The following is a 12599-nucleotide window of genomic DNA, read 5'->3' as shown; positions in this document are numbered from 1 at the left end:
AATTTGCCTTAAGTAACTTTATGTCTTATGTAACCATAACAAACATAACATTTCATGGTAATTTGAGTGTCCCGGATTTCCATTTACTATGTTACGTCTAGTCTATGGGACTAAGATGACATTTAGAGCTGAATTGGAAGAGGTAACTTTATTGGCATAAAACATGACTTACTCTACAATCATCATCATCATCACTATGATTATCATCATCTGCTACCACTAGTCTTGGTAGTATCAGGGAGGTAGTGAGAAAGTTACTGGGTTAATTTCAAAGTGGTGTTGTATACTGTACAGACAGGTGTATTGGCATTGTGTACTGTAGGTCAGTATGTTTTTGTAAAGGGGTTGTATCTTCTGTTGTCACAGTGGGCCTCAGAGCACAGTAGTACACAGCAGAGTCAGACAGCAGCACCTGCTGGATCGTCAAGGGGACTGATTTGGAGTTGGCATCTAGATCAGCATGAAATCTCTCCTTGAACTCAGTAGCATTGTCCCCAGTTCCAAATTTGAACCGCATAAGCATATATTTGGGGAAATCGTTTGCTTGCTGTTTGTACCAGAATAGATATGGACTTGGATCGTCTGTTTCATAATGACAGACAAGTGTTATTTGTCCTCCTTCGGTAGCCGTCTCAACTCCTTTTGGCTGTAACACTCTGTCTCCTCTGCATTCTGAAGAGAAATTATATACGTTGAAAAAAGAACAGATGTTTGATGATTTATACCCATTAAATTATTGGGAGCATATAGAGTGAGCAACATTCTATATTTTTCATGACAACATAAAGGGATAATTAAAGAAATATCAGTAAGCAAATAAAAAAAAGGTATCATACCCCAACAAAATGCAGAAAGAATCAGAATATTCTTCACCCAAGATTCCATGTCTACTGTGAGATGTGTAGGTAAGGAGAGAGCAAACACACTTGTATGTGTCAAAAGCTTTTGAAACCACTTCTTTAACTCTGCCTTAGGAAGCATTGGGGAGGAGCTACCACTAGGCTCTCTGAGAGTCTTATATCACACTATCAAATAGTTTTTGTATTGAGGCTGTATATCCTGTTGACACAGTGGGCCTCAGAGCACAGTAGTACACAGCAGAGTCAGACAGCTGCAACCTCTGGATCGTCAAGGGGACTGACTTGGAGTCTGCATCGAGATGGGCATCAAATCTATCCTTGAACTCAGTGGCATTTTTACTTCCAAAACGAAAACGGCCCAACATGAACTTTGGGAAGCCATTTAATTCATGCTTGTACCAGAACAGGTTGAGATCATTAGTATTAACTGCATCAAATTGACAGTCCAGTGTGACCTGTTCTCCCTCAGTAGTAGTCACATCTCCTGGTGGCTGAGTGACTGAGTCTTCTCCTCTGCATTCTGGAAAATAATGTAATACACATTTATATTAGGGAGGAAATAATCAAGCAGCATGATTGAGTGAATAAAAAAGTTTGAATTTAATACTGCAAAGGCAGTAAACAAATTAGTAAAATAATATTATAATACCATAACAACATGCAGCAAGAATCAGTAAATTACTCAGCCAGGGTCCCATGTCTGCTACAGTGAGATCAATGGGAGAAGAGTAAAACCACTCTGATGTAACTAGGCCATGATGAGACCATGAAGTCCTTCTCTCCTCCTCTTTTTGCACATTGTCAAACATTGAGAATCATGTGACATACACTACAAAATTCAGCCTGAAATCAAACCTCCTCTGGAACTCATCGCTATTTCTCCCTTCTGAATAGCGATCTGTTCTCAGGACATACTGAGGAGAGTTCCTAGTTAACTGGATGTACCAGAGTATATCAGGAGATGTACTACTGGTAGCGTAGTTACAGTTTAGTGTTACCAGTCCTCCTTCAAGGGCAGTAACATGTCCACTCTGCTGGTCAACAGCCTCTTCACCTTTGCATTCTGAAAAAATATATTTTGAGGTTTTATAATACATAATATGCTAAGGTTCATAGAATGAGAGTGTAGAAAGGAGAAGTACTATACCGTACCAAAATAACATGGATAAGGATTAGTAAAGTATTCCTAAGCCAATGTGCCATTATGATTAATGTATAGAGGAAGAATAGATTGTTATAGACTTTATGTTCCATCCACTGTAGGGGCTCTGCAGGAGAGGAGCTTATTGTATATTCAATTATTTAGTAAAACAGCAAGAGGGATTTCCTAGTTAAATTTGATATATTTGGAACCATGACATATCTCATTTACATAATGTTGTCTTCTTAAACAAGTCATTTGAAAATTATAATTTGGCAGTTGTTATAGAGTTTGAAGTAATATATTTAATATATACTAATATACTAATATATAGTAATATAGTCTCAACGTCGACAGTGAAGAGGCAACTCTGGGATGCTGGCCTTCTACTACTATTTAATGAAGCTGCCAGGTAAGGACTTGTGATGTGTCTGTTTCTCAAACCAGGCACTCTAATGTACTTGTCCTCTTGCTCAGTTGGGCACCGGGGCCTCCCACTCCTCTTTATATTCTGGTTAGAGCCAGTTTGCACTGTTCTCTGAAGGGAGTAGTACACAGTGTTGTACCAGATCTTCAGTTTCTTGGAAATTTCTCGCGTGGAAAAGCGTTCATTTCTAAGAACAGATTGATGAGTTTCACAAGAAAGTCTTTGTTTCTGGCCATTTTGAGCCTGTAATCGAACCCACAAATGCTGATGCTCCAGATACTCAACTAGTCTAAAAAAGGCCAGTTTTATTGCTTCTCTAATCAGAACAACAGTTTTCAGCTGTGCTAACATAATTGCAAAAGGGTTTTCTAATGATCCATTAGCCTTTTAAAATGATAAACTTGGATTAGCTAACACAACGTGCCATTGGAACATAGCAGTGATGGTTGCTGATAACGGGCCTCTGTACGGCTATGTAGATATTCCATAAGAAATCTGTCGTTTCCAGCTACAATAGTCATTTACAACATTAACAATGTCTACACTGTATTTCTGAATCAATTTGATGTTATTTTAATGGACAAAAAATGTGCTTTTCTTTCAAAAACAACAACATTTCTAAGTGACCCCAAACTTTTGAACGGTAGTGTACCTCTCACTCCTGCCTGGAGTTAATCAAGTAGAAAACTGCCAGCCTCATCCTGCTTCTTCTAATGTGTTTCATTATTTGTTCCAACTGAAGCTAGGGTTAGGGTTAATTCTAGGGTTATGGTCAATTCAGTAGGTAGACAAGAATCCCGGTTTCAAATGACTGATTTCCTTACATGAACTGTAACTCAGTAAAAGCTTTGAAATTGTTGAATGTTGCATTTATCATTTTGTTCAGTGTGTAAAATAATTGCAAATTGTGAATACAAGAAACACAAACATAATACGCAAATGTGACAAGAAAGGGTTAAAACATAATGAATGCATATTCTGTTTGGTGGGGGAAATTATTCTACAACACACCTGTAGTGTTACATGGTCCATGCATCAATAAAAAGAATAGGAGCAAATTGATGATTCTTTACTGACACCTATGGACTCTCACTTGTAACTTACCCTTGAAAATACAAGAATTTTCAAGTTTTCACCTTGTTGGGCAGAATGTTGAACACAAGATGGAACTATTGTGTCATTATTAGATATAAATTTGCTTTTGAGTGTTCAGAGACAAAAGACTGTAGTTCTTCTGACTGGCATTGAAGTGACTAGAGTCTTCATAGCTGTAAGGATACTTAGGAGTATGAAACTAGGGTATTTGATGCAGAGTTAAACCATTCATGTTATACTTCATTATGAAGAAAATAGTTTGAAATTAATTACTGATCTTGACATGAAGTTAGGGTTAGGGTTAGGGTTAGAATAGAGATGTTTAGAGTTTAGGACATATTCATTCTACTGCCTGTTGATAACTTTCTCCATGTAATCAGATGTTATAGGTTTTTGTACAGTATCTCTGGGTTTCCTGTCACTTTGGTTCTCAGAGCACAGTAGTACATAGCAGAGTCTGTCACTTCAGCAGAGGAGATCTCCAGATCCATACGTTTGGCATTTTTGCCATGATTTAGAGTGAACCCTGGCGTAATATCTGCGTACTCCATAACCAGTAACTGTGGTGATGATTTGGGATATTGTCGATACCATAGAAGAGAATTAACAATAGAGGAGTAGTTACAAGAGAGAGTAACTCTGTCCCTTTCTGAAGCCACTTCTACATCAGTGTAGGGTGTTAATACCTGTTCAGAACTGAGATCTGTAAAACATAAAACGTATGTTATATTTAATACTTTAAACACACATGGAGAAATGAATTAATTCCAAATGCAGTGTAAAGATAAAAACAATTCAAAGTAAAAAAACATGCATCCTCAATTATTGCATTATCATTATAATCTTTGATTTGAAAAATAAATACACCTTAACATAATCAAAACAGTTTAAATGAAAATATTAATACTTACCAAGTATCAAGTTAAAGAAGAGTAATAGTGAACAGAACAACATTGTAGACGACAGGATGTGTAGAATAAGCACCAGCTGCTGATGAAAAGCACAGCATCAACTGGCTATGTTCTTCATGGTAGTATCATGTCCTGTGTGTGTAAATAGGACGCAGTGTTTTGATTATTGAAATTGTTTTTGTATTATTCTGTTTCATTTGTTCCCAGGTGGGAAGGGGAAGGCACATAGGGAGTGCTTAGGCAAGAGGCCTGCGGGCATACATAACCCGTAGTATTTACTGTCTACACACACTAGGTAAGACCTGGGCGGACCACCCCCTGCATTTTGGTTAGCGCACCAGGTGGTGCTAAGTTAGGTAAGTAGTGGGTAGGCAGGTAAGGTAGGAGAGGGGGCTTTGACATTTACTTTCTTTGCTTTAGTTCCGTTCAGCCCCTTTTCCCCAAACTTACCGTGTGAAGGAATAAATTACTAGTAAACGATAAATTCTCTGCCTTTGTCATCCTTACTCGCACCTACAGTCCCATACTTCTTTCACTCCATGGAGAGTTGAGTTGTAGCAGGGTGTTGCGTTCCCTCTTCCTAGAGGCGTATGTAACATGTTTTATCTTGAGGATTAATAATCTAATCAAATCAATAGACAGTATAGAATACAGTATATACATAGAGATGAGTAATGCAAGATATGTAAACATTATTAAAGTGGAATTATTCATAATCTAATCCTGAGTTTTATACTCTAGCTCCTCCTACTGATGATGTTGAAACCACTATATTTTATATGTACATTTAATAGAAGTTTACAAATTCTTTATGCAATAACATTTTCACTAGATGTAGTTGTGGTCAAACAAAATACATTAGATGCATGTAAATCTCTAACTAACTCACAGGTCAGTTCTGCTGAGTCAGTGAGTTAAGTGTCACTGTGGACGTCACAGCACAGTAGTACAGAGCAGAGTCTCTCACTTCAGTAGAGGAGATCTCAAGATCCACACGTCTTCTCTTTGTTCGGTTTAACAGGGAGGTGAGGGTAGGGAGGTTTATCTCTCACTACAGTCCTAGAGGCATGGAGGATGAAGAGGAGGAAATGAGGAGCTGATACTGGATACTGTTTATACCACAGTACACTGTATGCTGAGGAGTAGTTGCAGGAAAGCTGAACATTACCACCCTCCTCTCCATACACTTCATGTTGGTTTGGCTGGATGGTCTGCTGAAAACTGTCACCTGCTAATGTGAGGAGGTGATCGATAAATCACAAGGTAGACGTATTTGAAATGAGGAAAGATCTTGGTATTTACTTTAAAATCCGATGATACATTAGCCGAAGACATATAGTTAAAAGAATGAGAGGAATACAGTAATTTACTAACCTGTCAGAGCAGAAAGTAAAATAACTGTGTAGAGAACCATCATATTGTAGCTGAGGTTTTTTTGCTGGAGTGAAGTCCAATACAGTATTTTAACCTGTTAGGGCTAGGGGGCAGTATTGACACAGCCGGATAAAAAAACGTACCCGATTTAATCTGGTTACTACTCCTGCCCAGTAACTAGAATATGCATATAATTATTGGCTTTGGATAGAAAACACCCTAAAGTTTCTAAAACTGTTTGAATGGTGTCTGTGAGTATAACAGAACTCATATGGCAGGCCAAAACCTGAGAAGATTTCAAGCAGGAAGTGGCCTGTCTGAGAAGTAGTGTTTCATCTTGGCTCTTTTTATTGAAGACTCAGGATCTGTGCAATAACGTGACACTTCCTACGGCTTCCATAGGGTCTCAGAGCCCGGGAAAAAGCTGAACGATATCGAGGCAGGCTCTGGCTGAAACACTTTATCGCTTTTGGCAAGTGGCCACTCAGAGTACTATGGGCTTAGGCGCGTGCCCGCTTCGACCGAATGCTTTCTTTTCCTTTGTCTGTTTACCTAAACGCAGATTCCCGGTCGGAATATTATCGCTTTTTTATGAGAAAAATGGCATAAAAATTGATTTTAAACAGCGGTTGACATGCTTCGAAGTACGGTAATGGAATATTTAGAATTTTTTTGTCACGAATTGCGCCATGCTCGCCACCCTTATTTACCCTTTAGGATAGTGCCTTGAACGCACGAACAAAACGCCGCTGTTTCGATATAACGATGGATTATTTTGGACCAAACCAACATTTGTTATTGAAGTAGAAGTCCTGGGAGTGCATTCTGACGAAGACAACAAAGGTAATAACATTTTTCTTCTGGTAAATCTGACTTTGATGAGTGCTAAACTTGCTGGGTGTCTAAATAGCTAGCCCTGTGATGCCGGGCTATCTACTGAGAATATTGCAAAATGTGCTTTCACCGAAAAGCTATTTTAAAATCGGACATATCGAGTGCATAGAGGAGGTCTGTATCTATAATTCTTAAAATAATTGTTATGCTTTTTGTGAACGTTTATCGTGAGTAATTTAGTAAATTCACCGGCAGTGTTCGGTGGGAATGCTAGTCACATGCTAGTCACATGCAAATGTAAAAAGCTGTTTCTTGATATAAATATGAACTTGATTGAACAAAACATGCATGTATTGTATAACATAATGTCCTAGGGTTGTCATCTGATGAAGATCATCAAAGGTTAGTGCTACATTTAGCTGTGGTTTGGGTTTATGTGACATTATATGCTAGCTTGAAAAATGGGTGTCTGATTATTTCTGGCTGGGTACTCTGCTGACATAATCTAATGTTTTGCTTTCGTTGTAAAGCCTTTTTGAAATCGGACAGTGTGGTTAGATTAACGAGAGTCTTATCTTTAAAATGGTGTAAAATAGTCATATTTTGGAAAAATTGAAGTAATAGCATTTCTAAGGTATTTGAATAACGCGCCACAGGATTCAGCTGGCTGTTGAGTAGGTGGGCGTCCCACCTAGCCCATAGAGGTTAAAGGATAATTTATTTTCTTGAACCTACGGTAACCCGCCCCCACTCCCCCCCCACCAAAATACAGATTGCTTTGAGGTGACTGTAGCGTAGAGGAGGAGTTGATGATCTGGGATATTGACGATACCATTGAAGATAGTCTACTGAGCCAGAGTAGTTACAAGACAGTGTAACACTGTTTCCCTACATGCCATGTTCTGTCTCTGAAGTTGGTTTTATGTCACTTTCATAACTGCCACCTGTAATGAAGTTAAGCATTAAAATGTTGAGTTAATGGGAAATGATTCAATACAAATGAAAAGATAATCATCAGTCATTTACATTTCTTCTGGGAAGTGCTATTTTCAAATGACACTTGACAGTTACCTTGAATAAACTAAAAGTATGTAATGTCAGACTAATACTCACCAACAAGTGCAGAGAGGAGAAACACTGGGTAGAGAAACATGGTGATAGGTGTAACAGTGTGTTATCAGGAAGAAAAACTGAAGACGTCCCACTGTTCCAGTCAGATAGAGGAGAATCATCTCTCCACCTCTCATCTTAGCTCCTCCTATTCAGTAAATTGAACCACATTACATCAACATTATAATCTGTGATGAACAAATATGGCTTAATTGATGGATCATCATGAACATGATCTCTGATTATTTGATTGCAGATGCTTGCCTATTACCTATCGCCAGGTCGCAATTGTAAATGAGAACTTGTTCTCAACTTGCCTACCTGGTTAAATAAAGGTGAAATAAAATAAAATAAAAAAATTACATGGTGTTTACTAGTAGGAATTTATTACAGTCAGGTTTCTGTAGTGTTTCTGGGTTTCATGTCACTGGGGGCCTCAGAGCACAGTAGTACAGAGCAGAGTCTGTCACTTCAGCAGAGGAGATCTCCAGATCAACACAGGTTCTCTCTTTGTTGAGTGTGTAACAGACAGTTGAAAGTCTTGTGGATCACCTCTCACTTCATATGGATTATTGGTAGCTGTGGCCAGGTAAAGGAATTGGAGACCTGATCCAGAGTACTGTCTGTACTACAGCAGACTATCTGCTATTACTGTATAGTTACAGGAGATCTTAACTCTGCTACCCTCTAAATAATACTCCTCGGGACTGGTTGGAGTAATATCATCCTCTAAAGTATCACCTGTGAAGGAGAAGAAAATAAGCATGAGACTAAACATGAAAACCTCTTATTTTATATTTGAAGCATCCCGATATTTACCAATGAAACAATGCCAGACAATGTGGAAATGGCTTTACATAAAGCCTTAATTACCCACAAGTGCTGAAAACAGTAAGATAGAAGTGAGAAACATCATGGTGTTTGTGACAGAAAATGCAGTTACAGGACAGGGGTTAACTCAACTGTCGGATATGCAGTGTACTGAGATCTGCAGGATGTGATATGTGAAATGTAATGTATGGCTGCTGTTTGTCTGTCCTGCTCAGAGAAATAGAGGTTTGTGTAGTGCTGAGGTGAGGCCCTCTGCAGAAGATAGGGAGTTATACTGTATATCTTGTTGATTTAAATGGTATTGAGTGGGATGAAGAAGAACTGATAATGTGGACTTCTTTAAGTGTTAAGGTGTTGTAATCTAGAGTTGGAACTGACAGACAATAAAAAGATCTGAAACAGTTCACAACAAGGATTGTTATCCCTGTCCTGCTTCTGTACAGTTGTTGTACAGTGTGTCTGGGTTTCCTGTCTCTGTGGGCCTCGGAGTACAGTGGTACAGAGCAACGTCTGTCACTTCAGCAGAGGAGATCTTCAGATCCACACGTTCAGCCACTTTGTCAACGTTAACTGACGGTCGAGGATACGGTGGTTCTGCAGTAACTATTGTCTCAGCAGATGCTGAATACACTGAGATGAGGAGGAGGAATTGGGGAGCAGATGTGTGATATTGGTGATACCATAAGACACTGCCTCCACCAGATACTGTGAAGTTATAGGAAAGCTTGACACTGCCACCATGTATCACATCCTCCTCAAGACTGTTGGAGAAAATTCCACCCCAACAACTATCAAAGCTTGTGTATTCTTTTTCCAAGCTTGTAATGAAGTAATTACACATTATCATTAGTTAAATGTATTTTACTTACCCACAAATGTTAAAAAGAACAAGGTGAACCAGCACAGCATGGTTAATGTTAGAGAGACAAGCTTACAATGCACTGAGGAAAGACATTCATGTCATTTTGAGTGTCTCCTTTTCATTCTCATACTAGCTCCTCCTGTAAACACAACACAACTCATTTTCAGAGGATCTTCTGAAGTGAATGAATAACAGGAAGAAAAATGCATTTTCAAGTGATTTGGTGTCCATATTGATAATATTATTTAATTTGTATATAATGCAAGTTACTCCTATTATGCTAAATGTGTTTTTACTTACTCTAACAACAGTTGTTACCACAATAATGTAATCTACTGTCACGGTTGTCGTAGGGTAGAGTGGACCAAAATGCAGCAGGAATATGTGCACTCATCTTCTTTTATTAGTGGACAAAGAAGGTAAACAAACACGTACACCAAAAAACACAACAATGAATAACAGGCCGGTAAGGTACAAAGCTATACACAGCACAATCTCCCACAAAAAACCCATGAAAACAAACTCCTAATTATAGGACCTTCAATCAGAAGCAACGATAACCAGCTGCTTCCAATTGAAGGTCCAACCCCAATAAACTAAACATAGAAATAGACTAGACTAGACAGAACATAGAAATACACTAACATAGAACAGTGCCCAAAAACCCCGGATTACATAAATCAAACACCCCTCTACATAGACACACACCCCGAACCACATAAACCAAATACCCCCTGCCACGTCCTGACCAAACTACAATAACAAATAACCCCTATACTGGTCAGGACGTGACATCTACAGACTCTCTGCTGCCTGATAATGAACTGTGGTCTTGAAATGACCAACAAGCTCGTCTAAAACAAGTCCTTTATCAGTGTTCTAGTTTAAGTACATCCTCTCAGAGACTCTGTATTGCTGGGAATCCTTCAGGGTACAGTAGTAGAAGCTGTGTCTGCCAGAGTTACTTGTTTTATCATGAGTGTAGTTGATGTTTGGGACATTGTAGATTCATTTAGATGATTAGAGATATGGTCAACACTATTTGCTCTGGCAGCTTTATACAGTAGGTCCTGAGGGGCCTGGTTAGGGTATTGTTGGTACCAGTTAAGGTAGATGTTACTGCTGCTTGTTTCATATGTACAGCTCAGAGACACTGATGACCCCTCAGTGGGGGTGTACTCCTCCTTATCAGAAGTCACACTCCAGATACCATTCCTGAATAGGAAAAATAGGTAATAAAGCTGATTGAAAACACATTTAAATGACTTTACTTCATCAAAATATGTTTTACTGCCAATTCCATAATTGAATAATCTGATTATGAGGATGCAAGTAGTTCAAATGTTTAGGTGTTGTTTACCTGTATTCATTATCAGAATGATCAATACGCTGATTGATATCTCCATCTTCCGACTGATGTTGGCCTTCATTCACTCTCCTCTAAAATATTCTTCTGTGTGTCACTGTGTGAGGTGTACAGCCCTGCTAACATCACACCAACCACAGAAGTAAGGCTTGCATTTTTTCTACACAAGTGCCAAGGATACACTAGTTTTTGTAGGGGGGCTGTATATCCTGTTGTCACAGTGGGCCTCAGAGCACAGTAGTACACAGCAGAGTCAGACAGCGGCAACCTCTGGATCATCAAGGGGACTGATTTTGATGCTGATTTAAATGTAGTTAAATTGAGATGGGCATCGAATCTCCTCTGGAATTCAATGGCATTATCAGATCCGAAAGTCACCCGCCTCAGCATATACTTTGGGAAGTCATTAGCTTCCTGCTTGTACCAGAACAGGAATGGATTTGTATCCACAGTATCAAATTGACAGTCCAGTGTGACCTGTTCTCCCTCAATAGCAATAACATCTCCTGGTGGCTGAGTGACTGAGTCTTCTCCTCTGCATTCTGGAAAATAATGTAATACACAATTGTATTAGGAGGAAAATAATCAAGCAACATGTTTGAGGAAATAAAAGCATAAACTTAACACTGGTTGTATTGTAGTGGGAAATTTATGTTTGATAAAAGAAAGGCAGAAAACAAATCATTAAAGTAATATTATAATACCATAACAAAATGCAGCAAGAATCAGTAAATTACTCAGCCAGGGTTCCATGTCTGCTACTGTGAGATCAGTGGGAGAAGAGTAATACCACTCTGATGTAACTAGGCCATGATGAGACTATGAAATCCTTATCTCCTCCTCTTTCTGTGTATCGTCAGCTTTTGACGTTGTCTGAACAACACTCTAACCTGAGTTTTTGTACAGTGTCTGAATCTCTTGTTGTCACATTGGGCGTCAGAGCACAGTAGTACACAGCAGAGTCAGACAGCTGCAACCTCTGGATCGTCAAGGGGACAGAGCTAGATGTGAAATTCAGCCTGGAATCCAACCTCTCTTTGAACGTATCACTATTGCTCGCAGTAACATGTCCACTGCTGGTCAACAGCCTCTTCACCTTTGCAATCTGAAAAAGTAGTTATATTAGTTTATTTATACACTTTTTATAAAAATTAATAGGCTAAGATTCAGACAAAGAGATTAGGTACTATATGTCATTCCCTGATCTGTTTCCCCTGTCCTTGTGCTTGTCTCCACCCCCTCCATCTTCCCCACTTATCCTCTGGGTATTTTAACCTGTGTTTTCTGTCAGTCTGTGCCAGTTTGTCTTGTTTGTCAAGCTTACCAGCGTTGTCCTGTCAGCTCCTGTCTTTTCCCAGCCTCTCTTTTTTTTCTCAGTTGAATACATTCAGTTGGACAGCTGACTAGGTATCCCCCTTTCCCTTTCCTTTAAATGACTGCCGACCCATAGCACTCACATCTGTAGCCATGAAGTGCTTTGAAAGGCTGGTCATGTCTCACATCAGCACCATTATTGCAGAAACCCTAGACTCACTCCAATTTGCATACCGCCCCAACAGATCCACAGATGATGCAATCTCTATTGCACTCAACACTGCCCTTTCCCACCTGAATGAAAGGAACACCTATGTGAGAATGCTATTCATTGACTACAGCTCAGCGTTCAACACCATAGTGCCCTCAAAGCTCATCACTAAGCTAAGAACCATGGGACTAAACACCTCCGTCTGCAACTGGATCCTGGACTTCCTGACGGGCCGTCCCCAGGTAGCAAGGGTAGGTAACAAC

General features: G+C 39.3%; 1 gene segment (V, D, J or C); it reads right to left on the bottom strand.

Moving 5' to 3' along the window:
• Nucleotides 1-397: 397 nt before the first annotated feature.
• On the bottom strand, nucleotides 398-1626 carry LOC106569052 (T cell receptor alpha variable 19-like). The segment is given in 3 exon segments: nucleotides 398-672; nucleotides 837-1380; nucleotides 1510-1626. Coding segments are annotated over 2 exon segments (414 nt in total).
• Nucleotides 1627-12599: the final 10973 nt, after the last annotated feature.

The sequence above is a fragment of the Salmo salar genome, chromosome 14 (genome assembly GCF_965601325.2).
Source record: "Salmo salar chromosome 14, fSalSal1, whole genome shotgun sequence".
Taxonomy (NCBI): Eukaryota; Metazoa; Chordata; class Actinopteri; order Salmoniformes; family Salmonidae; genus Salmo; species Salmo salar.
The sequence above is the reverse complement of the archived record's forward strand: the minus strand, read 5'-3'. Positions and strand labels throughout refer to the sequence as shown.